The 25,267-nt window shown below is 34.5% G+C and overlaps 1 protein-coding gene across 1 annotated transcript in view; it reads right to left on the reverse strand.

The window, feature by feature from the left end:
* Nucleotides 1-21,569: 21,569 nt before the first annotated feature.
* TECRL (trans-2,3-enoyl-CoA reductase like) overlaps nucleotides 21,570-25,267 on the reverse strand; it is an 82,095-nt gene continuing 78,397 nt past the window's right edge. Inside the window, exons 10-12 of the mRNA XM_006095638.1 lie at nucleotides 23,188-23,273; nucleotides 22,609-22,654; nucleotides 21,570-21,697 (exon numbers count right to left, since the gene is read on the reverse strand). Of these exons, the coding sequence (XP_006095700.1) occupies nucleotides 21,570-21,697; nucleotides 22,609-22,654; nucleotides 23,188-23,273 (260 nt within the window). The remainder of the gene's footprint in view (nucleotides 21,698-22,608; nucleotides 22,655-23,187; nucleotides 23,274-25,267) is intronic.

Below are 25,267 nucleotides of genomic sequence, written 5' to 3' on the forward strand. Positions count from 1 at the left end.
TGAATGTCCTGTTTCGAAAAGTGTCTATTTAGGTCCTTTGCCCATTTTTTGATTGGATTGTTTATCTTCCTTTTGTTAAATTGTATGAGTTCCCTGTAAATCTTGGAGATTAACCCTTATCAGAGATAACATTGGTAAATATGTTCTCCCATGCAGTGGGCTTTCTTGTTTGTGTGTGTGTGTGTGTGTGTGTGTTTTTTTAATTTCTTTATTGGTTAAAGTATTACAAATGTGTCCTCATTTCCCATTAACCCCCAACCTCCCCTCGCCACCCCCCCCCCACACACACTCATGCTCTCATTTCTTGTTGTTTTGTTGATGGTTTCTTTTGCTGTGCAGAAGCTTTATATCTTGATGTAGTCCCATTTGTTTATTTTCTTCTTAGTTTCCATTGCCCTAGGAGCTGTATCGGTAAAGATATTGCTATGACAAATGTCTGCTATTTTAGTGCCTATGGCTTCTTCTAAGATTTTTATGATTTCCCATCTTACATTTAAGTACTTTATCCATTTTGAGTTTATTTTTGTGTATGATGTAAGTTGGTGGTCTAGTTTCATTTTTTTTTTGCAAGTATCAGTCCAATTTTCTCAACACCATTTATTGAAGAGACAGTCTTGACTCCATTGTATGGTCTTGCCTCCTTTGTCAAATATTAATTGAGCATAATGACATGTCAATTTCTGGGTTTTCTGTTCTGTTCCAGTGGTCTATATGTCTATTCTTGTGCCAGTACCAGGCAGTTTTGAGAACAGTGACTTTGTAATATACTTGATATCTGGTATTGTGATCCTTCCAACTTTGTTCTTTCTCAAGATTGCTGCAGCTATTCGAGGTCTTTTTTATTCCAGATGAATTTTTTGGAGAGCTTGTTCTAGGTCTTTGAAGTATGCCATTGATATTTTAATGGGGATTGAATTGAATTTATATATTGCTTTGGGTAGTATGAATATTTTAATGATGTTGATTCTACCAATCCATGAACTTAACCAAGGAGACAAAGAACCTGTACTAAGAAAATTTCAGGACTCTGAAAAAAGAGATAGAAGAAGACATGAACAAATGGAAGAATATACCATGTCCTCTCAGTTTCAATGGTGAAACTTAGATAAGTATAAATAAATAAAACTGGGATAGAAAACACTTTTATTGTGTCCTAAAGGTTCTGAGTACTTTTCTGGACTTTACATGAGATGATAATAATAATTGATTGAAGTGTTAAGTCCATTTTACTTTTCCTGGAGTATAAGTGAAGAGATTAGCTAGCTAGCTTAATTAGGAAGGTTTAGGCAATGAGGAGGTTCCATGGGAGAGGAATGCATAGATGGAAACTTGAAGATGCCAGGATGTTTATCTTACTTATACAGAGGATAGAGAAATACCACAAGAAGAGAGGGTCCAGGCAGATGGAAACATTTCTGCCCTGAGCAATTAAAACAGCCATAAACCAAGGAGCTAGGAGATCAAAGGCAACTCCAACCAGCAAGATAAGGGGAGAGGAAAGGGGGAGGGGGCACCATATGGGCTTTAAGCTAAGAAACTAATACCATGTAGCAGAATGACCAACGAGGAAAACATGGGGGTCCCAAATTAAGGAAAGGGACCAATAAGAAAGGGTCAGGTTCAGACAAAGAACTGCAGCATATATAAACCAGAGGCAAAGGCCTATGGAGCAGGATTTATTTATTATCCCACTAGAGGCCCGATGCACAAATTCGTGCAATAGTAGGCCTTTGCAGGCCCAGCTGCCTCGGCACTTGCAGCTCCAGCTTCATCTGGGAGGTCGTCTCGAAGTTCGGCAGTTCGGCTGTCCGGTCAATTTGCATATTATGCTTTTATTATAATAGATTTTAGAGAGAGAGCAGGCTGTTCCCATGTGGGGCCCCTCCCCATGGGGTCTCCTTTGGGGACACCTTTGCCCAGATAGAGTTTTTATCTGCTTCCAATAAACTTCTGCATTTTTTATTAAAGAAGTCTTTATGGCCGCGAATTTCTTCTTCACACTTTGTGAGGACAAGAACCCACAGGAAGAAAAGTCTTCACCCTGAACCCCATGTTTCATAAGTTTAGATGAAGAAAATCTGAGACGCATATAAATTAACACCTCCACTATATTAGGGCACATGCCTCTTACTACAGATTTGATACATTAAGTGAATGTTATATTTTTAGTTTTATATATAGATCCATTTTAATACCAAAATGTCTTAACTATTTTTAAATTTCATATACATTGGGGCACATTATCTGACCCAAACAAATGCAGTAAAAACCAAATAGAAAATTATTTTATTGTAAAATAGATGACTTAGTAATTTGAATCTCCACTAATATCTCCAAAATAGCTTTTGTCAGTAAACAAAAGTGGCACACAACTAGTGAAAATGCATATGTTATGATAGAAAAACTTCCCATCAATAAAAAAAGCTATAAAGCTGATAGTATCATTAAAGGAAAGGCTCTCATTTTCTGAGTTTTGAACTATTTTGTTAACAGTTTTAGTGAAGTGGATACATCAACATAGATAATTTATATGTCACAATTTTTTTGACAATAGTTGGACTTGCAGATGTGTTTCTTGATAATAGTACATTTTTCGCTTTAGGGAGTGATAAACTCTCACTGGTAAAGCTGATGTCAGCGAATTCAACTACTTTGATCTTCATAAGGTAATGCTCTGAAAATTAATGGGACAGCTACATGTGAAATCAAAATCAATTTACTATTTTCTACAGAGGGGTGAGAATGAATTATCCAATATAAAGTGTGGAACACTATAAAGGCCGCAATCTCATCTCACTATTCTTATGTTTTTATAATAAACTGCTCATGCTTTTTCCTTGGAGTTTATGACATCAAAGGGACTCTTCTGTAAAATTACAGCAATAAATTTTGCTTTACACTGGGCAGATTTTACTTCTTTTTTCTCTGTCTGTCATCCTGCTTTCTAAATAATCAAGGCATGACAACATTGATGAAAGATTTATCTGGATTTTGTGAAATACAAGAAATGCCTTACCAGTTAAAAAATGGCAATGTAAAAGCAGAGTTAAGTTTAGACCAAGTTGCTATTATTTAACATTACATCAACAAATGAGCGATATTCAGGTAACCTAAAATAGCTGTCTTTATTATCACTGAATATTTAATTCCTCGTAGTCCAAGATAAAATGGATTCTTTTATTACCACTGGCATTTGGCAAAAGTTGTTAATCAGTTATAAAAAAATGTATTGTTTACTACCATCTGCTGTCACATCTGTTTTACAAATGCATAGCTCCAAAGAGATTATGTATAGGTTGAATACAGGGGCGGATAAAAGTGGGTTTACAGTTGTGAGTATGTGAAACACAGAGTTTACTCTTATATTACTATTTATTAATTATTGTATTTTTCCATACGAACAACTATGAACTTACTTTGCCCATCCCTATATATACTTTTAGATATAATTTAAATACTAAAGAAAGATTGTTTTTTTTTTTCAAAATGTCTAATCTAACATCTGAATTTTCAGGATTTTTGACAGTGTACCACAAAGCATTATAAATTTATTTTCAAATTGTTACTACCTTACCTATTCCCTCTAAGAACACTGGCATATAATTGTTGTTATAAATTGTTATAAAGTTTATTTTTTTTCTAAAAGTCTACATATTATAAAAATTTTATTATCCTTCAAAGTTCAGCGTTTATAGATCTGACCTTTCCCATCTCATTTATTATCACTCAGAGATGATACCCAAATGCATATTCCTGCTTTTGATCTTCTTTTTTGTACAATTATTGCACCTAACTTTACCTTAATGTTTTCCCTGTTAACTTCTGACACCTCCAAAATGAGCATATGGATATGAACATCTGCCTCTAGAATAAGTTTTCTTTTGTGTTTTCTTGTTTTATTTTTCAAGTTTATTGACATGTTTCTTTGTATTCAGACCAAAAAATCACAAACCCTCACTTATTTCTCATAACTATTTGGTCACTAAATGCTATTACTAAATGTTGGTCACTAATACTAGTGAAGGCTGATTATCACACAGGGTTATTCACTTTCAATTATACTGATCCTATTCCATTGGAATTTTACTGGCTTCCTACCTGGTCCTTTTGCTTCCTATTTTTTTTTATTCTGTATTTTGTTAATTAATGCAATCATACTGATCTTTACACTAATAGTTTTGTTGTCTCATTTTCTTGCTTCAAAACCTCAAATAAAAAACTCAAACTTATTTTTTTACTTAAATGTCTTCCTCTTATTACTCTATTGTTTATTTCCTTCTGACTTCTCAATTTTTAACTAAAATTAGCAAGAATATATATAAATATAATATAAATTTTCTCTATACAATTATAGTTTTATTTTTATCTCCTCTTTAACAATATTTAATTCTCTATCCTGCAAAATTTCCATTCTCATCTCAACTGTTCACCACATTCAGACACTCTTCACCTATTACTTTTCTCACCCTCTGAATATCTTTTACCCTTTATGCCCATACTGTTGAAAATTTCTGCCTTGTTTTATATATTGTAGAATTCACCACTAGAGGGAGACTTCATAGACACCCCCACTCATCCATCACCCAGCATAGTTTATAATAATTGCTCTTTGTATGTGCAGTATACACAGCTTTAGTTCTTTTTTTTACCCTTCACTGTTTTTCCCGATGCTACTTCTATTTACTTATTTCTTTTTATTTTTCCCTCTCTTTAAAAAAAATTATTATTGAAAGTATTACATATGTCCCCTTTTGTGCCATGCCAGCACAGCCAAGAATTTGGTGAGCCTGAGGGGGTGCGCAGCGAAGGATGTAGAAAAGACAGACAAAGAGAATAAGCTGGGTCTATCTCCTGTGCCTGGTTGAGGCCACAGAAAGAGACCAGATTGCAAGCTGATCCTTTATTTTATAGCCAGAGGTAAACAAGGTAGTGGTTACCATAGTTACAATGTTCTTGTGAGTTTCACTTGTTTTGGCAGGGCTTGCTGCACCTCCCACAACTCATTAGCTACCCAGATAAGATCTAGGGAGAGTCATAAGGTCAAGCCTAATTATGCTAAGAGGGCTGTGCCCTCTAAGCTGGGACTTGTTTGTAGCTTTGACAACAGAGGCTTAACCCTATAGCTGCTCCTACACCCTTTATCCCCCATTGACCTCTCCCAGCCTACCCACCCCCCAGCTCAGGCCTTCACCCCCTTATTGTCTAGGTCCATTGGTTATGCTTATATGCATAAAAGTTCATTGGTTGATCTCTACCCCCCTGCCTACCTTCCCTGACCTTCCCTCTGAAGTTTCACAGTCTGTTCAATGCTTCTATGTCTGTGGATCTATTTTTGTTCATTAGTTTATGTTGCTTATTATATTCCACAAATTAATGAGATCATGTAGTTCTGATCTTTCTTTGACTGGCTTATTTTGCTTAGCATAATGCTCTCCAGGTCCATCCATGCTGTTGCAAATGGTAAGAGTTCTTTATTTTTTACAGCAGCGTAGTATTCCATTGTGTAGATGTAGCTCATCTTTTAATCCACTTATCTGTTGATAGGCACTTAGGCTGTTTCCAAATCTTAGCTATTGTAAGTTGCACTGCTGTGAATATAGGGGTGCATATATTCTTTCTGATTGGAGTTTCTGAGTTCCATTTATAGGGAACTCATACAACTTAACAAAAGGAAGATAAACAATCCAATTTATAAAATGGGCAAATGACCTAAATAGACACTTCGCAAAAGTGGACATACAGAAGTTCAAGAGGCATATGAAAAAAATGCTCAAAGTCACTAATCATCCGAGAGATGCAAATCAAAACAACAATGAGATATCACCTCATATCTAGCAGAATGACTATCATCAACAAATCAACAACTGACAAGGGCTGACGAGGATGTGGAGAAAAGGGAACCCCAGAACACTGCTGGTGGGAATGCAGACTGGTGCAGCCTCTGTGGAAAAGTTTAGAGTTTCCTCAAAAAATTAAAAATGGAACTCCCATTTGACCCAGTGATCCAATTTCTAGGAATACTAGTATATCCCAAGAAATCTGATGTTACTTTTAACCAACCTTTTATGTATTATAATGCTAAGACAGAACAGTAGTCCTCTTCTTCGTTTAGGGGTAGATACATACTTTGCTAGCTCCTGTTTCAAGGAATTCTGTCTTAGCAACATCCATTTTAAAGCTCTAGTTCCTACCAGCAGGATGACCTTGAGGACTCCTACTTCAGGTCCTAGGTGATGCCGCTGTTCCCAGCTAGTGCTCGATTCAGTTCTGGGTCCTTTTGTTTGTCCTTTAGTTTGTTTTTTCTTGGTGCAGGACACAATCAGCAAGCTGCATTCTGCCTGCATCTGCAATGCTCCATTCCCACCACCAGCCCCCTGCCCCCCTCCCCATGATCCTGTCCCTGACTTGCCTGGCCCTCTTCTATCTTCTCAATAGGTAATCCATGAAGTTGGCCTACAGATCTTAGAATATGAGGCCTCAAAATGTCTCCTATCATGTTCTTATGCAACCCTTTCTTCCAAATATTTCTGAATAATCCTGCTAAACATGACTACTTTGTCACTCAAATTTATTCAAGCATCCCCTCATAGCCTAAACTTCTTCTCTACAAGTTCCTTTTACTCTTTTGCCTTTTATCTCTCTTATGTGGACATTGCTTCCCTTTTGGCATTACCAAATATTAGCTATTTCCCTTTGACTCACTTCTTCCCATTTCTCCTAGAGGTTAAATATGAGCCCTTTTCACTTGTGTTACTACTTTTACAATACTTATGTAATAAAAGCCTAATATGCAAATCAACTGAACGGCGGAATGACTGGTGGAATGACCGGTTGCTATAACATACACTGACCACCAGGGGGCAGATGCTCAATGCAGGATCTTCCCCCAGCCCGCAGGCCCCAGGCCAGCCAAGGCAGGTGCCAGCAGGGGCCCTCCAATCAACCCGCCAGTCGCCCCACAGATCGGCCCTCATTGCAGACCAGGCCTAAGGACCCTACCCATGCTCGTATTTGCGCACCAGGCCTCTAGTTAGAGGTAAAGGATAAGAACTGAGGTTACAGTTGTCCAGATTTAGCATGTTGACATAACTTAAAAATTAATAGTTGTGTCTCTGTTAATTGTGTCTTTGTTGTACAAAACTAGTGGTGGAATAATCCAAATACCACTAAATGCTAACATGCCCATAGTAAGAAGTCTTCAACACAAAATAAACTGATATTTAAAACTGTCTATGAAAAGTCTTTGCAATGTCTATTCCTGTCCTCAAAGTCAGTTGAATGAGAAATCCCCATGCACTCTATTTGGATGATTCCATGCCTTCAAGGATTGTTACTGAGTTAATCATGTAATATAATGATGTTTTTTCCTTTGGTAATAAACATGTTTGACTGACCCTGCTGTTTCAACAGAAATGTCATGGAATTTAAAACCGTCTCTTCATAATCTAAGTGTTCAAAGGTCCTCACATTAAGAACCAATTTAAAATGTGTGGTTCTCTTGAAGGTTTTTGTAGCAGACAACTCTGATGAAATGTAGAAAGCTCATTATAGAAATAGGCTCACAGTGCTCCATTAAGAAATAACACCTGCTTTTGTTTAAATTCTAGTTTGCAAGAGAGTTAATTTAGTGGACTGAACAACTAATACTGTAACATGCATTTGTATGAAATAGAATACATAAAGACCAACTGTGTAAAATGTTGGCTGAAATACGCCTGTCTCTGTAAAGGTTTGTTTTTCAAATTGAGGCAAATGTGTTCTTGTACGATGCTTACCAAAAAGCATATTTCACGATGATTTAATTTAAATAAATTTTACAGCTGCTATATATTCTCATTTGTATTTTGAAACACCTTTTAAGGTTTAAATAAAGTGATGATTTTCTTGAAAATTTACAGGAATGTGTTAAATATGGAAATTAAGAAATGAAAAAAATTAAAGAAACTTTCATTTTTGGATAGTTCCTGAATAATAATAACCACCTATATCTAAATAAAATAGGCCGCTATAACTTTGATAGCCCTTCTCTGTACCTCTCTGTAAGGAATATGAGTTCTCAGAAAATAAAAGAAATTTTATATAACTGACAATTTTAAGGATTAAATGAGATGCTTATTTGCGTGGCTTAGAACATATTTTGGTTACTGTAAAATCCTCTTTGGCTTTGCACTCTGCCCTCCAATCCCTCTAGGGCTGTGGGTTAGCCTCTGTGATGTGGCTGGGTCAGGGCTCTTTGCTTCTGTGGGACAGGGTAGGGTCCCCTTCACCTTTGGGCAGAGGTCTTCTGAAAGCCAGGCAATGGCTCCTTTTGAAACTAAGGAGGTAGCCCTGATGATCTCTGAAATCTCTGAATTGTTTTGGGGAGGGGAAGGAGCGTGTCATTCTTTCCTTGTCTAGAAGAATAGAGTGCACATACAGCCAAATAGCATTATGGTCCTGTCCTGTATATTCCAAATAGTCTGATAACCTTCCTTTATTCCTTTTAATTTCCTTTGTATCCAGTTTAAACTGGCTGTTTGCCTCCTGGGGTACTGATTCATTCCCTGGTTCACACACTGATCTTATCACATGGTTGCTTAGCCTCACTCCTAATGTCGTCTTGTGAACATGCTTTCTCATTTTTTTCCAATATGGATAGGTTGAGAATTCCCAAATTTAAGTTCTGGTTCATTTCTGCTTAATAATTCTGCCTCCAAGTTACTGCTCTCTTCTCACATTTTCCTATAAGCAGACAGGAGAAACCATGCTGTTCCTGCAACACTTCTGTTTAGAAATCTCTTGAGCTAAATATCCAATTTCATGGCTCACAAGTTCTACCTTCCACAAAACACTGGAACTCTGACACAATTCAGCCAAGTTCTTTATAACAAGCTTCACCTTCCTTCAGTTTTTAGTAGCGTGCTCCTCATTTATGTCTAAGACCCAAGAAGAATCTCCGTTAACCTACTTTAAGTCTACCAACATTCTGTTCTGGATTATCTACATATCCTCTAGAAAGATGGAAGCACTGTCTAGAGCTCTTCTTTTTTCCTTTGAGACCTAACCTGAATCACCTTTCAAATACCCTTCACAGAAATATCAGTTGTTGTTTTTTTCTTTCTTATACTTCACCACTCTTCCAGCCTCTACTCAATATTCATTTCTAAAGGTGCTTTCATATTTTGGAGTATTGTTTACAGCAGTACTTTTCTTGGTACCAACCTCTGCCTTAGTTCAGGCTGCAATAAAAAATTGTCAGGCTAGCTTGAACAGGAAACATTTATCTTTCCAAAAGATATTTAAACTAGGCATGTGGCCCGCCGGCCACGAGTTTGACATGCTTGTAGAGGCAATGAAGTCTAAGATCAAGGTGTTGGTAGACCTGTGGTCCTGTGAGAGTCTGTCCCTGCTAGCTGTCTAGCTTCTTTTTATATAGGTACCAATTCCATTCATGGGGGCTCTAATCTCATGACCTAATTATCTCCCAAATGCCAACCTCCAAATACCATCACATTGGGGATTCAATTTTAGCATATTAATTTGGGGGGTGGGGATACACAAACATTCAGTTTATAACAATCCCCAAATCTGACCCATGTGTCCATACCACATACATATGCTTTGGCCACGTTCTGTTTGTGACTTATTCTGGAACCACATTAATGAAATGGAATTTCTATCTCATTTGTGAAGCAGGGAGAAAAGTGCATGGTGAAACCAAGGGAAAGCTTTTGAGTTTCTGCTGCAAAATAGCACAGATCAATTTTCCTCATTTCTTTTGGTTTACACAAATGGCCAAGGATGGTCATGCCTTCTTCAATAGTGTGTAGAAGTATACGTCTCCCTTAGTGAGGCATTGCAAGCCACCCAACATTGGGTGGGATATAATCATCTTTCTCCAGAGAGAGCAGAAAATAAATTATAAATATATAAATATAAATATAAATGTAAATATATAAATATATATACCAATTTTTGTGAGAATTGACATGTTTTTCTGATAACTGAATATTTCCAAAAGTCTGCTGTTTATTTTTCTTATTTATTCTTTAACAATTTTTTAAAGACTTTAGACTGAGAAGCAATATAAAATGTGTGAGATAAGAAAGCATTTCTGCTATTAAACAGCTTGGCTCAGTGGATAGAGCGTCGGCCTGCGGATTGAAAGGTCCCGGGTTCGATTCCGGTCAAGGGCATGTACCTGGGTTGTGGGCACATCCCCAGTGGGGAGTGTGCAGGAGGCAGCTGGTCGATGTTTCTCTCTCATCGATGTTTCTGACTCTCTATCTCTCTCCCTTCCTCTCTGTAAAAAATCAATAAAATATATTTTTTTAAAAAGAAAGCATTTCTGCTATTAAACAGCTTATAATGCTATCAGAGATGAAACATATTTAAGTAGAGGCATTTTGAATTAAATTTAATATAGTAGGTGACAAATACATAAAATTGTTTGAATGTAATAGATTTAGGCCTAAGTTGGTTGCTCCACTGTCAATTAATCTAATTTAACTGAGTAGGTTAACACTATGTGCCTCCTCATCATTCTCTAAATATCTCTCCTGAACCAAGAAAATTTCATTCTATAATATAAACATCTATGTGAAATAAATTTTTTCTTTGTCCTATGGCATGTTACTTAATATAGGTCTACCACATTAATAAGCATTGTAGACAAAATTGTGCAGAACACAGATGAAAAAGTAATTACATTTGATTGACACAGTCACTAAAGTTTAAAGCAAAATGTTTTCAATTTTTTTAAGATAAGCTAAAATTTTGATCATGTTAAATGATGGATGCACTAAATCACCAGTTTTTGAGATCTACTCCAAAAAATGACACAGGGTTTAATTTTTTGGGAGTATGGTACTTGAACAAAGTAATAACTAGTTAAAATTTAAATGTATAGCCTTTAGAATTTGATTTTAGTTTAATACTTGAGTGCTAGAGAAACCACAGTCCTGCAGAAATATTCTGACAATAACTACTACTAAATGCATTATTAATGTTAAATGTCTTATTAACTATTTTACATATATCAACTTATTTAATATTTAATAAACTCGTATGATATAAACGTAATTAGTTCATATTGCAGACCAGAAATCTGAGATGTAGATAATTGATGTATTGATTGGCTTAAACTCTGTTCTGCCTTCCCCAAAGTAGAAGCACTTAATTCTATACTGTGGTTCAGGAAAAAGAACTTTGATGTGAATCTTATGTGTTGGATAGTTTGGAAGATGAAGGAACTGGAAGATTGAAAACTGGCTAAGAAGAGATAATAATTAAGAAATTATGTGATAATAACCTGAATTAGAAATTTTCAATGCGGTATTGGTTAACACCTCAAACATGAGTAAATTTTTGTGTGTAAACAATGTTAAATACATATAATAAGGTATTTTGGAACTACTATTATAAAAAGGTGCCAGAGAAAATAAGCAAGCACCATTGTATTATGAAGTTAGAAAATTATGCAAGAAAAAAATTGAAGATACTATTATGATGGCGTTATAATCATCATGTTACCAAGTTTGCAAATTATTTTAATCTAATTGTTGACATTTAAATAATAAACTAAAGGATATAAATTATACAAAACTATGTATTGCCATTCTTTTGGTTGGTAACTATCAATAAGTGAAGTTTTTTGTTTGTTTTTTTAAATAAGGAATTGAGAGGCCTACATTATATAATTAAAAGAAATAACACGTAATTTTTAGTTGTGGCTTTCCCAATCAGTAAGGAAATTTTTATGCAGAGAGTGACCTAGTTTACATTTCTCCTTTTCGTCAACAAGAAACCACAATCCTACAGAAAATTTTAAGAAACCTCTCTAAAACCACTTACTTTCTATTTAAGTTAAATAAATATTTTAAAATAAAAACATTTTAGTCTACTCTATAAAGTTATTTTGTAATTTTATATTTTACATACTCTGATATAAAAGAAGATTACTTTTTGTTTGTTTTATTAATATTGTACATCAACTGTGTAAAACAATGATGATTCTACCATAGCTGGAAATGCTGGATTTACATGTTCTCCCAGCACAGGCTAAGTGTGGATAGTTATAACAGTAAGGCCTAGCAATTGTATAAACTTACGTTTGCTTTAAAACCAGAAGTTGTATGCCTTTTTGTTGCCTTAAAATCCAATGTAAAAACCTATTAGTGAAAAAATGTACAATAAAATAAATGCTTCTATAATTTTTATTAATATTTTATTGTAAATGTTTTTGGCATGAAGAATACTACATGATAAGAGCACGCTTTAAGAATGTCATTGCCTGAAAGAAATGTCCTCCTTACTTGTACATAAGTAATGGCCAAGCTGCGTATCCTGCTGTTCCTGATAAAAGGAGAGGTCAACTTGTACATATTTTCTGACAGAATGAGGACATTCATGTTATCCCTGATTAGTTGAATACTGTCCTGTGGCATTTTCTCCATTGATTCAACTTAGCAACTTAGCCTCATTTGCTGTTCATTCTGAACTTTCTTCTTTCCTTTTTTACACCCCTCTCCTCTAACAAACAGACTTAAAGCAATCAGTATGTCCTGAGCTCTAAAAATAAAATGCAATCTTTTCAGGCTTACAGTACAAAAATGAGATTATTCTCATTATCGTTCCCACCTACAGTTTACTTTTAAAAAGTGTGCTTTTTAAAAAATGTCATTAATTAATGTAAAAGTTAATTACTCACTTAGGTAAGATTTTAGTTTGGATAGACTTTTTTTGAATTATATATACACTTTATTTTTATTGAATTTTTAATATAAAACTATATCCATTCTTAAATATTTTAAACTACATTTACTTAATTTAATCTATAAATAGCAAATAAGATTTTGAAGTATATTTATAAGAGAAAAATATATGAAATCCGTATTTACTGTTGATAAGCTAAATAATCTGTACAAAACAAACATTAAAAAAAAAAGAAGAATAGAGATGGTGTTTCATACTACTGGCCCCGGCAGCCAATAATGAACTCAGGTTTCTCTGCCAGGTCCTTTCCTGAAGTTGCTTCAAAGGCAGCAAATTCCACCAGTTTTCCTTTTCTGGTTTCACTTTGACAGGCAGACATGCACAACTTCTAGGATTTTCCTTAAAACTCACATCTGCCCAACTACGTCAGTGACTCAGCCTATTGTTGACAATTATTGCACCTTATCTTTCACAATTCTTATCTTTGTGACTTTCTCTTAGCCAATTCCTTTCATAGTTATGTAGATCCCAATTTCTACAATAAACTCTTTAGCCCTATCACTGCTTTAGTCGTTCTACCTACCTCATAAAACTTTGACTCATACAACTACGAATTTATCACTTTTTATATTAAAACATCTGTGGCAAATATAAAGCTGTTTTTAACTTTCAAGGTTAATATTAGGACTATATCATTGGATATGCGATCGTGAACATAAGAAATCTGCAAAAGGAAAAACATAAATATAACCTTCATTGATTTTTCAGACATCTGGAATGGGGTTGATGCACATTTTTTGTAAAGGGTCAGATAATGAATGCTTTACTTTGAAGGCCTTATAAGTCTCTGTTGCAGCTACTCAACCCTGCCACACTGATAGTCACTGTGTTCCAATAAAATTATTTACACAGAAGCTGTTAGTAGTTCAGAATTGGTTCACGGACCACAGTTTGTTGAACCATGGTTCACAGAATCATGTTGAAGGAATTAAAAAGAGAAGAAACTGAGAAGCTATTTGACTTTGGAATCTACTCAATTTTAACTTACAAAATCGCTATGTACAAAAACATTTGGTTATATTTCCTTGCTTCAGTGATTCATTACTTATAATTTCTGTCACACATGCATCTTCCTTCTAACTGGAAATAACTTAGATACTACACTTCTGCTTTTGAAATGCTCAGCCCATTTTCAATTAAAGTCTAATTTTACATATAATTGGCAAATTACCTTGACTTACGCTCTCACAATCTCTTGTGTATCAACTCATTATATGCTCTAAATATTCTCCCATATTTGTTATGGAAACCTGGTAAATGTGTGGGATCCCCTTATGTAAAATAGCAAGGGAAATTGTGGTACATGAAATTCAAATTGATGGAGGCTCACAGTACTGAACTTTAGCTTGTCAAACAAATGTGAGGATTTATTCCCTTTGCTCTGTGCTAATAATACAGTGCTTAAGGAATGAAAAATAGAAAGAATAAATGGAACTAGTATTACAAAGAGCCTGAAGAATGTTTTAATATTCACACTTTGTGGACTTCACTTCTTTTAGGCAATGAAATCTCAGATTTATTTGGTTTCCCTTAGAAGAAAACAAATTACTGTGACTTAACCAAAACATTTGTAATTGTATCCACAGGCAGCTATAGAGCTGCCTCTTCATTAAGACTTTGCATTCCGTAGCTGCTGTTGTCTGTTAGAATCACAATAAACACTGCTCACAACCAGCCATTCCTTCCTTATACCATCACCAAACTGCTCAGAATAGATTGCTGGTTGACTTAAATCCACACACATTATTTATGCCACTCAAACTATAAATATATTTATCTTCAAATATTCCTAATGTAAATTTTGAGTAATATGACTTCTCTGACAGAATTATATTTCAAAAATCATAAAATCGATTCTTGACAATACAAAAGACTTAAAATAATATTGAATATTTACATCACTATTTATTGACTTTGAATAGTGACTGGCTAAGAGGATTTGGCATTTTCCTCCTTGAGACCTGGCATTATTAAAAATTTTAAAGTCCTATCAATCAACTGCAGCTGTTGATTGTTCAATTACAGTGAGGTGCAATCATAGGTATTTACAGTGAATGTCATCCTCTTCCTAAGTAAATAATGATATTTTCATCTATGAATTTAATTCAGGCAGGTATTTTTTAATCTGTGATTCACTGACATACATGGATGTATTTTAGCATCCTTAAATCCACTGAGATTGTATGCACAATGGGCATATGATTTTTTTTTTTTTTGCGGAAAAGATCTATATATACCAGTAGATTAAAAAATGGAACCATGAACCAAAATAATCATTAATAGCAAAATGATTGTTGCTATGACATTAGGATTGAAAATATAACTTTTTTTCTGTTTTTCTCTCACTTCCTATAATAATAAATAAATAATAACATGTTTTAACTTGACTGTGGTAACTTAGACTCTAAAATTATTTTATTTCTGGATGAAAAGTTTTTAAGTTAGCATTTAAAGACAATTTTCATATCACATGTAGAAAAGTATTGGACATGATTTAAGAGAAATGACAGCAGAACCCTGCCTTTTGCTAAAATCAATAAATAACATAGTGACACATGGATATTGTAAGCAGAATTTTTCATTATGCTTCCAATAGCAACCTGTGACCCGTGAACAGGGCAGCTATAAGAAGTTCTTTTTAGGGTTGTCATGGAATCAAGCTTTTCAAAGATCTGTGTCAGGGCACCAACTGATTTTTACTTTATGCCGTTTGTAAAACCCAAACAAGTTTTTGTTGGCTGCTTGATTGATTTTGTGGTTTGGATGGTTTTGTCCTTCAAAGTATTTTAAAACCACAAAATCCAGCGCTTAGAGTATGTTCATCTAACAAATAGGTCTGGGTAGTCTAGAAGAGAGCAAATAGGGCATATTTCTAATTATCCTCATGTAACATTTAAGTTAAAAATAAAAGAGTCCTGTTTCAGAAGAATGAATAAAATAGAAGACACTTAACTTCCTGTAAATTTAATCTCATCATTTGTAAAATCTATTCTAGCTCAAAAATGGTATGATTTTAGTTTCAAGAAAGTTTGGTAAATGAACCATAAAAACAATACTGCATTGATCAGGGTAATGGGTTGAATGAGATGTAATGAGTATCAGTGATTCCATCTCAGAAGAATCTGGCTATTAAACAGCAAAGGTCAATTACAGCCACCAGCTACTCAGATATTTTCATTTCAGATACCAGGTAAATGAATTTGAGCAGAATCTGGGCTTATGGACTTAAATCAATATAGTTGTGGAAGAAATACACTTAGGTATAGTGTCTTACGCTAATGAGTCAGGCAACGCATTGTTTCCTCCAGCTGCTTGAGTTGACCTAACAACAGTACTTACTAAATATTATAATTGGAAGGAGAATCTACTTTTCAGTGCCATAGGGCAAGAGGAACAATAGGCTCCAGTAGAAGTGTATCAGAAACATGAATCTTCTTAAGTGAAATAAATATGTGAGCGCTTTCAAAGTGAGAAGGTCAGCTGAAAAAGAATAACATGACTTCTTTTATTTTTTTAAAAACTATATTGAAACACTTGGCTATGTATTCAGTATTGAAATGTGTTGTTAGTTCAGTTATAGAAATTAATTTTCCTTTTGCTTATATCACTCATAGAACTGACCCTCCTTTTTCAGTGAAATGACATAAATAATAGCTCATTTTAGAAACATAATATTCAGCTACAACTGTCAACATTATTAAAATAAGTTCAAGTATGCTAATGAGAAAGTTGCCCCCCATTAAAGTATATTTTAAAATGAACATGAACAATTAAGATTAAGAAATCTATATATATATAAAAAGGCTAATATGCAAAGTGTCCCCTCGGGAGTTCAGCCAGGAGACCAAAATTTGATCGCTTACTATGATGGGCACTGACCAGCAGAAGGCAGCGCAGAATGAAAGAAGGCCCTGGCTGGCAGCCAGAAGGCCCCGATAGGCCCTGATCGCCGGCCAGGCCGAGGGACCCTACCCATGCTTGAATTTCATGCACCAGGCCTCTAGTACAAATATAATAAAAATTATTAGGAAAAATAATTGCAAATGTAAGAGATAGCAATAACTACAGCGTATCTTTTCTTTGACATCTGTAAATCTGTTTCTGTTTTGTTTCATTTATTTGTTGTTTTTTGTTGTATTTTTTACATCCCACATTTAAGTGAAATCATGGCATATTTTGTCTTTGTCTGTCTGACTTATTTCACTTAGTATAATAACCTAGGTTTTGTTTTTTTAAATAATTTTGAGCAATTTTTTCCCTCACATGTTTTAAGCAACTTTATCAAACTACAGGTAAAAAACAAAATCTCACTTCAGCAGGGAACTTCTGCCTCTGGGAATGCTTTTGTACATTTCCACCACCAAACCTCCTCTGAAGGAAGGCTAATTACAGGCTTCAATATGCACCTGTGTGAAAATTAACTTTTAAGCAGCCTTTAAAATAAATGGTTTTTAATTATTATCATTATGCAAAAACTGTATAAATGCCTTTAATTGTACTTATAAAGTAACATTTGCTATAATCACTTATAATATCCTGGAGCAACCAAAAAGGTTTTTTTTTATTATTAAAATAAAAATAGATGAAACCCTTCTTATTGATTCACAGACCATTTTAGTTTATTTTATAAGCACAAATGTTATAATTGAAATACACAGACTGCTAAAATTTAACATGTATTGAATAGTAGTTATTTAAAATTAAATTTAAAGACCTTGAAAATAAGTTTAATTACTGGAAGATTAAAGGTCAAGGTACAAAATATTCAACTCTAATATTGAATTTCATGATTAGACGACTCAGCTTAGGTAATGGGAATAACATTTTTATAGAGAAGTATGATTGAACATACATGTTTTGAAAATAGGAATGTTTTATTTATTTAAAAATTATTTGATGCTAATGAGTCAAAAATAAAACTAGGTAGATAGGGGCCAGACCATGGGAGGCGGAAGTGAAACCAGGAACCCTGCTAGATGGAGTTGCTAAGACACCCCAACTGGGGTGGGAAGGAAGGGTGCATGCGAGAGGCATGAACTTTAAAATGTATGGATATTGCTAAGATAGACAGTGTGCAGATTACCAATCACAAGGCAGTGAGGCAAACATATACAAAAATAGCCCAGGCTCCCGACCCTTCTCCCTCGGTGCAGCACACAATGGATACCTGATGTTCCTGTTGTGGGGGCACATCCCCTGTGCCCTCGTGGCTTATGGCCATGTGGGCCCCACACATGGGCTGTTAGACTTAATTAACTTGGATACTAAACTATTCCCGACTGTAACATGGAAAGGAAGCTCCGGACACTGACCTGCTCCTGGAGCCCCAGCTGCACCTTTTACAGGGCTGGCTTCTCCCAATAAACTTTGGTTCCATTAATTGTTTTGTCTGCGACTGCATTCTTCAATCTCTGTGAGACATTCTTCAAACTTTGCATGCCCCCTACTGGCAGTCAAGCCCACAACCAGGGCGTGTGCCCCAACCAGGAATTGAACAGTGACCTCTTGGTTCATAGGTAGACACTCAACCACTGAACCACACAGACCGGGCATGCTATGATATTTCTATTATCTCCTTTAAAAAAATCGCATTGCTTAAAATTGCTGTGTGTGTCTGCAAATGAGTCAGAGACACAACTTTGTTAAAAGACAAAAGTACTGCAGGTCTATTTTTATTCAACCTTAGCCAAACGATTTTTAGAAAACACTTGCAAACAATCCAAACACACCTTTAAAGCATCAGCTTGAGGTAGAAAGGATGGACGGGGTGGGAAGAGAAACAGTATTCTGTGATAATATATGGTGGCATGGCAGCTGATTCATCTTTTTCTTTTGATATTTTCCCCTTCTCCAGCTACTTTTAATAGGAAATATGAACCCTAGCCGGTTTGGCTCAGTGGATAGAGCATCAGCCTGCAAACCGAAGGGTCCTAGGTTTGATTCTGGTCAAGTGCACGTGCCCAGGTTGTGGGCTCCAGTAGGGGCCATGCAGGAGGCAGCCAGCCAATGATTCTCTCTCAACATTGATGTTTCTATCTTTCTCTCCCTCTCCCTTCCTCCCTGAAATCAATAAAATATATATATTATTTTTTTTGAAAAAACAGTAAGAAATATGTGAAGAAATATGTGTGAGATAAAAAAAGTAGTGTTTTACAAACACTGAACATTTTTATTTGGGGCTAGAAAAAGTATTATTCTAGGCAATTATTTAAAAAGCTATTAGAGCATTGATTAGATTAAGTGAACTATAAGATTTCTTTATAATATTATATGTAATCAAAAATCTAGTAACAGTCATAAAATTCTGATGTAAATTTATTGAATCATGTATGCTTACTTATGGTTGCAAAATTTAAATATCTACGTTATTGACAACTATTCTTAACAAACTTCAAATGGAAGGTGCAAAGCTCTGTCTTGTCAGGGATCATAATAATTCCTACAGTAAGAGAGTTGGAGATAGAAGCTGTAATTTGTAATTGTATCTTTGCACTCCTGCTTAAAATTATGCCCAGCCTTTGTTTGAAGAGTATATGTGTCACATCCATCCTTGCATCAAAGATCTTCTAGTCTTGCAATGACGTGCGAACTTCTGAGTTTGGCATCAGTCACGATCCAGTTAAGAAAACAGAAACTACTCTTTGTCTTTTTACTAAGGGCTATTTCTCACGAGTAGTTAATTACACAGATGTATTAGATATATGTGGTTTAATGCATTAGTACTTCCTGTAGATTTGCATGATTCCATGCTATTTTGCTGAATGGGTATGAGGGAGTTCAAGTTTGTTGCTGTCTTCCCCTGTGATATTTTAATTATATTTGGGAATGAGAATGCTTTTAAAGGATTATTTTTATTATTTTTTAATAATTGACTACATATTTCAATAATAATTACTCACAGAATGCATACCAACTTAGCTTACCAAGTATATTTTGTCAAATATATACTTTTTTGTCAAATACATATATAATATACTAGTAAGCTTTAATTAAGATATTTTGTTATGTATATATCTCTATCTATAGTGTATATCTAAGAATTGGAAAGCTACTAAAATTAACCAATCTAAAGAACCTCAATTTTAAAATGATGACACTGAGAATTTCTTTTAAATATTTAACAAATGTGTTCTAATTTTTGCAATATCAGCCATTTCCTTGTCAAAATACATGTGCATATTCACACACACACACACACACACACACACACACAAGGCTTGAGAGGGCATCGGAATTTAAAAATGTAAAAGTAAAGCAAAAATCTTTCACTGTACATCTCAAAAAAATCTCCAGTGCACTCTCTTCATCATTCCATATAATTAATTTCAAATGTACATTTTTATAAATATATATGTATATTTACATGTAAACATGATGCATATATAAATTAGTATATATTATATATTAAATTTAGTTAAATAATATCTAGAAGATATTTTAATTGTTATAATTTTAGAATGATAGCATACAGTGTATATATAGAAATAAATAAAATACATGACTAATTACAAGTATTTCACTTTTAATATAGGTAAATTTTTCACAACAAATTGAACTAACATAAGACATTATATACGTGTCAATAACATTTTGAACAATAAGGAAAAATTAATTGCTATCAATATAATGTGTAAAATTCAAGTGATTTAAATGTCACAACTTTAAAAAATATTTACTTTAGGATTCAGATATCCTAATTGTTTTAAGCCAACAGTATTATGGAATATTTAATGAAATAAATTATTGTCTAAGGATCAACTCCTTGCAAATATACTGGAAGCTATTTTTCATTACTTATGTCTTTAATTTATGTTTTTCAATTGCCTCAAATCTATTACTCTAAATTTAGGTAGATTATACCATTTTTAGAAATTGTTTTATTGCTTAAAGTATTACAATGAGTATTACATATGTCACCTTTTTATCCCGCCCTTCACAATCCCCTGGCCTCCCCTAACCCCCAGTGTCTTATGTCCATTGGTTATGCTTATATGCATGCATACAAGTCCTTCGGTTGATCTCTTACCCTCCCCTCCTGCCCCCCAACCCCCCCGGCCTTCCTGCTGTAGTTTGACTGTCTGTTCGAGGCTGCTCTGCCTCTGTATCTATTTTTGTTCATAAGTTTATAATGGTCTTTATTATCCATAAATGAGTGAGATCATGTGGTATTTTTCCTTCATTGACTGGCTTATTTCACTTAGCATAATGCTCTCCAGTTCCATCCATGCTGTTGCAAATGGTAAGAGTTCCTTCTTTTTTACAGCAGCATAGTATTCCATTGTGTAGATGTATCACAGTTTTCTAATCCATTCATCTACTGATGGGCACTTAGGCTGTTTCCAGATCTTAGCTATGGTGAATTGTGCTGCTATGAACATAGGGGTGCATATATCCTTTCTGATTGGTGTTTCTGTTTTTTTGGGATATATTCCTAGAAGTGGGATCACGGGGTCAAATGGGAGTTCCATTTTTAGTTTTTTGAGGAAACTCCATACTGTCTTCCATAGTGGCTGCATCAGTCTGCATTCCCACCAGCAGTGCACGAGTGTTCCTTTTTCTCCACGTCCTCACCAGCACTTGTCGTTTGTTGATTTGTTGATGATAGCCATTCTGACAGGTGTGAGATGGTACCTCATTGTTGTTTTGATTTGCATTTCTCAGATTATTAGTGACTTTGAGCATGTTTTCATATGTTACCATTTTTATTCAGTAAAAATACTCTTATTTGTGAATTTCTGAAACATAATAGTCAACCATCCTGGACGGAGTCTAAATTATATTTTTCTATATCAGAGATTAGATCAATTATTTTTTTCTTACAATATGAATGGGATCATTGCTGATTTTCTATGCATATAAGAATTAAATTTCTTCAAATAAATCTTATGTTTCTTTTGTGCCCACAAAGACATTTGGATACTCATCAGAAGTGTAAAAATTCCAACTAGAAGAAAAAAGAAATAATTATCCTTTCTTATTTCTGTGATGGATGTAGCAAGTTATATTATAAAAAAAAACTATCATATATTACTCTTAAAATATTTCTCAAATGTTTCATAATTTTCTATCAATTTTATTTACTCATATTAATTGCCTAGCTTATATATGTTCAATCAATATTTATTGCATGGTTTCATAAGCAGAGAAAGTACATAGCACAGGTCAAAATAAATCCACATTTTCATATCCCATTGCCAAAAAAATAAAATTTATTTATCTCTGAATTTTAATAAAATTTTCATATGCATGTAATATACCTCTGAACACATACATACAAATACATATGACAAACCATATTAATTATGATTCAAAAATTTTGTGCAGTGAAATAAAAAATGGATGTAATGGATATTACAAATATCCCTTCTAATACATGCACTTAATTGAAATGTGTCTTTCTTGCATGTGTTAAAATGCTCAATATGCAAGATTATGCATTCATGCTCTCAGCCTTCCCTTCACAGACACTCATGGGGAACTGAAGAGCACATGCACGCCTGTGCCCATGCACAAGAGTAAGTTTCACGTTAGATGCATCATTACCACTACTTTTATCTACATTTCCTGGCGTGGATTAGGCCACAATACATAGCAATACATAGTAAATAATGTTCCATTATATATGTATTTTTATTGTTGACACTATTGCAAATGTCCCTATTCCTGCCCCCTCGTTCCCTCTTCCCTTTGGCCACCACTGTTATGTTTTAAAACTGCTTAGAAATCCAAAATAAAAATGAAAGCATAAAATCCTTTTGCAAATATGACAAACTTTTAGTACTATATAGTAACTTATTCTCAGAAATCACTTCTAAAGATACATTCACTCCAATTGTCAATAACCCTAGGTCTTACCTGGCAGTGTTTGTGTCATTACTGTGAAACTAATCCATGATCCAATCTGTTAGATGAAAACATAAATTTAACGTTTATCTATGAGTTACCTACTAATTTGTTCACTTATAACATTAAATAGGTAATCCAAAGCTTCAAATATGTTAGAAAAATTATAGATAGAAATAAATTTCCCTAAAATAATTTGTGTTAAATATGATTAAATCATAAGAAATTCTATAAAACAGCATCATATTCATAAGAAAATGGAAGACATTGTTCCAAAAACTCTCACAAAAAATAAAATGTTAAAACATCTCAATACATTGTACATGAAGACTGTAAAATTTTATTTAAATATAGATAAATATATGCACAAATATTCTTTTTTCCCAGGGAAAATTGTGGTTGAAATGTTCTAATTTTCTGTGTATATACATTAATTTAAATCATCTCATAATTTATAACTCTGACTACATTATATCTACAGATATGCCATATATTATCATATATTAATCCACAACTCAGGTAAATACATAAATGTATATATTTATTATATAATCAAATAAAGATCCATTATATAAATACATAATAGCATACCTCATAGGTATAGTTAGGACATGAAACCAGGAAAAACATCCATGTGAAGGGGTTGTAATTTGGACTTGGAAAACAGGCATTAGTTCCTTTTATCAAAAAGAGTAAAATGTCAATTATGCTATATATTACAAATTTGAACATATATTTGTCATACAATTCTAACTCCCTAGAACAACTATATACCAGATAAAATGTCATCATGTATTTATAGAAACCTATTTCACAAATTACTCAGAAGAGAACCATTTTCAAATGTTATGACCTTTTGACTCAAATAGAATAATTGTCATTTCCTGACCATGTCTATAGTTATGTTGCTGTAAAATCACAGAATAAAACATGACAATTACTTCTCTAAGAGTTTAAATAAAACAAAATATAAATGTTACTTTAAATAGCATAATAGTTGCAGTGGCATTGGATACTGAGATTAATAAATTCATTATTATATTTGCATGCCTCTTTCTGTATTCTTTTAGTGTCAAAGAAGATAATTTTGGTTGAGATTATTAAATACCTCAAATGTTCTTTTCTATTAAATTAGTGAAAATCTAAAGGGAATTTTATAAGGATGTCATTTATATGAGAAAATTGTAAAAATGTATCATAAGAGGATAACAGTAAATATCCATATAGTTAACATTCAGAAATACCACGTAACATATCCATTCAGCAATCATGATTGTTATTTACAGCTCTCATTATCTTTAGCATATTGTCACTTGATTGTTGTTAGTTATATTTCACCTTTCAAATTTTTTCAAGAACCATTTTAGATAACAATTTTATAATAATTTCAAGTTGAACTTTGAGTCGTGACATTTGTAAAAAGTAAATGTGAATTATATTATTGTTTATTCTCCCTAGCAAGATTTAATCAGATAAACACATAAACTAATCTCTTTAGTTATAATTCTAAAGTCATAATGAAATGTCAGTATGTTTTCAAAATTATAACTATTGTCGAAATACCAAAGTAAAAAATATATTTGGTTCTGGGCAGATTTCATGCACTACTCATTTAAAGATAAGAATGAATATGCATGCCATTTAATATTACAGATTTTCTTAGTAACATTTATATAAACATATTTGTGTGGTGCCCATATGTACATCAAAAGAAATATAATTGAAAAAGCTATTCAAGTCATAAACTGAATTTCAGAGGTGAAAGTTGCATACAAGGTAATCTGGGTTAAAACCTCTACTTTATGACTCATCACCCCTGGAGGTAGTGGCTGATCAGGGGTCCACAAATACAAATTTCTTCAAGATATAGTTTGTAGATTAAATAACCAATATGTGTGTTGTGACACAGAAACATGTATATAGATATTGTCATAAGTGTACATAGTTGCTGTTAATTGTAATAATAGCTTAGTTTAGGTATTACTAATTTAATTCATTCCCATCATGTTTTCTCAACCTATACTTACCATTATATATATAAAGCCAACGCCCAGAACGCCAGAACGACTGGTGGCTATGACACCCATTGTGGCCAGAGAACCGGCCAGATCTGGGGGTGGGGGTGGGCAAGCCAGCCAACTTCCCACCTACCTTCAGCCAGTCCCACCCCAGATTGACCACCCCACCCCAATCAGGGGGGCAAGCCGACCAACCTCCTGCAGCCCCTTCCCCTGGCCAGCCCCACCCCCGATGGGCTCCCACCACCCTGATCGGCCCACGGCCCTTTCCCCCAGCAAGCTCTGCCCCAATTGGCCACCCCCACACCAATCAAAGGTGGGGCTAGCTGGCCAACCTCCCACAGCCCCTCGCCCAGCCACTGATCCCTGATCAGCCCCCCCAATTGGGGGCAGGGCCTGCCAGCCAATTGCCCTGCCCCTGCCCCCCAGCCAGCCCAGCCTTGATTGGGCCCCAATGGGGCAGGCTGGCTGGCCAACCCTCCCACCTTCTCCTTCTCCCAACAGGCCCAGGCCCTGACCCGCCCTGATTGGGGCTGGGCTGGCTAGACCCCACCCATGCACGAAATTCATGCACTGGGCCTCTAGTTTAATAATAAAGCTTCTTTTAAATTAATGTCTGAAGATTTTTTTACATTACTATGCCTCACCACCTA

This window comes from Myotis lucifugus, unplaced genomic scaffold (genome assembly GCF_000147115.1).
Source record: "Myotis lucifugus unplaced genomic scaffold, Myoluc2.0 scaffold_159, whole genome shotgun sequence".
NCBI classification, from domain to species: Eukaryota; Metazoa; Chordata; class Mammalia; order Chiroptera; family Vespertilionidae; genus Myotis; species Myotis lucifugus.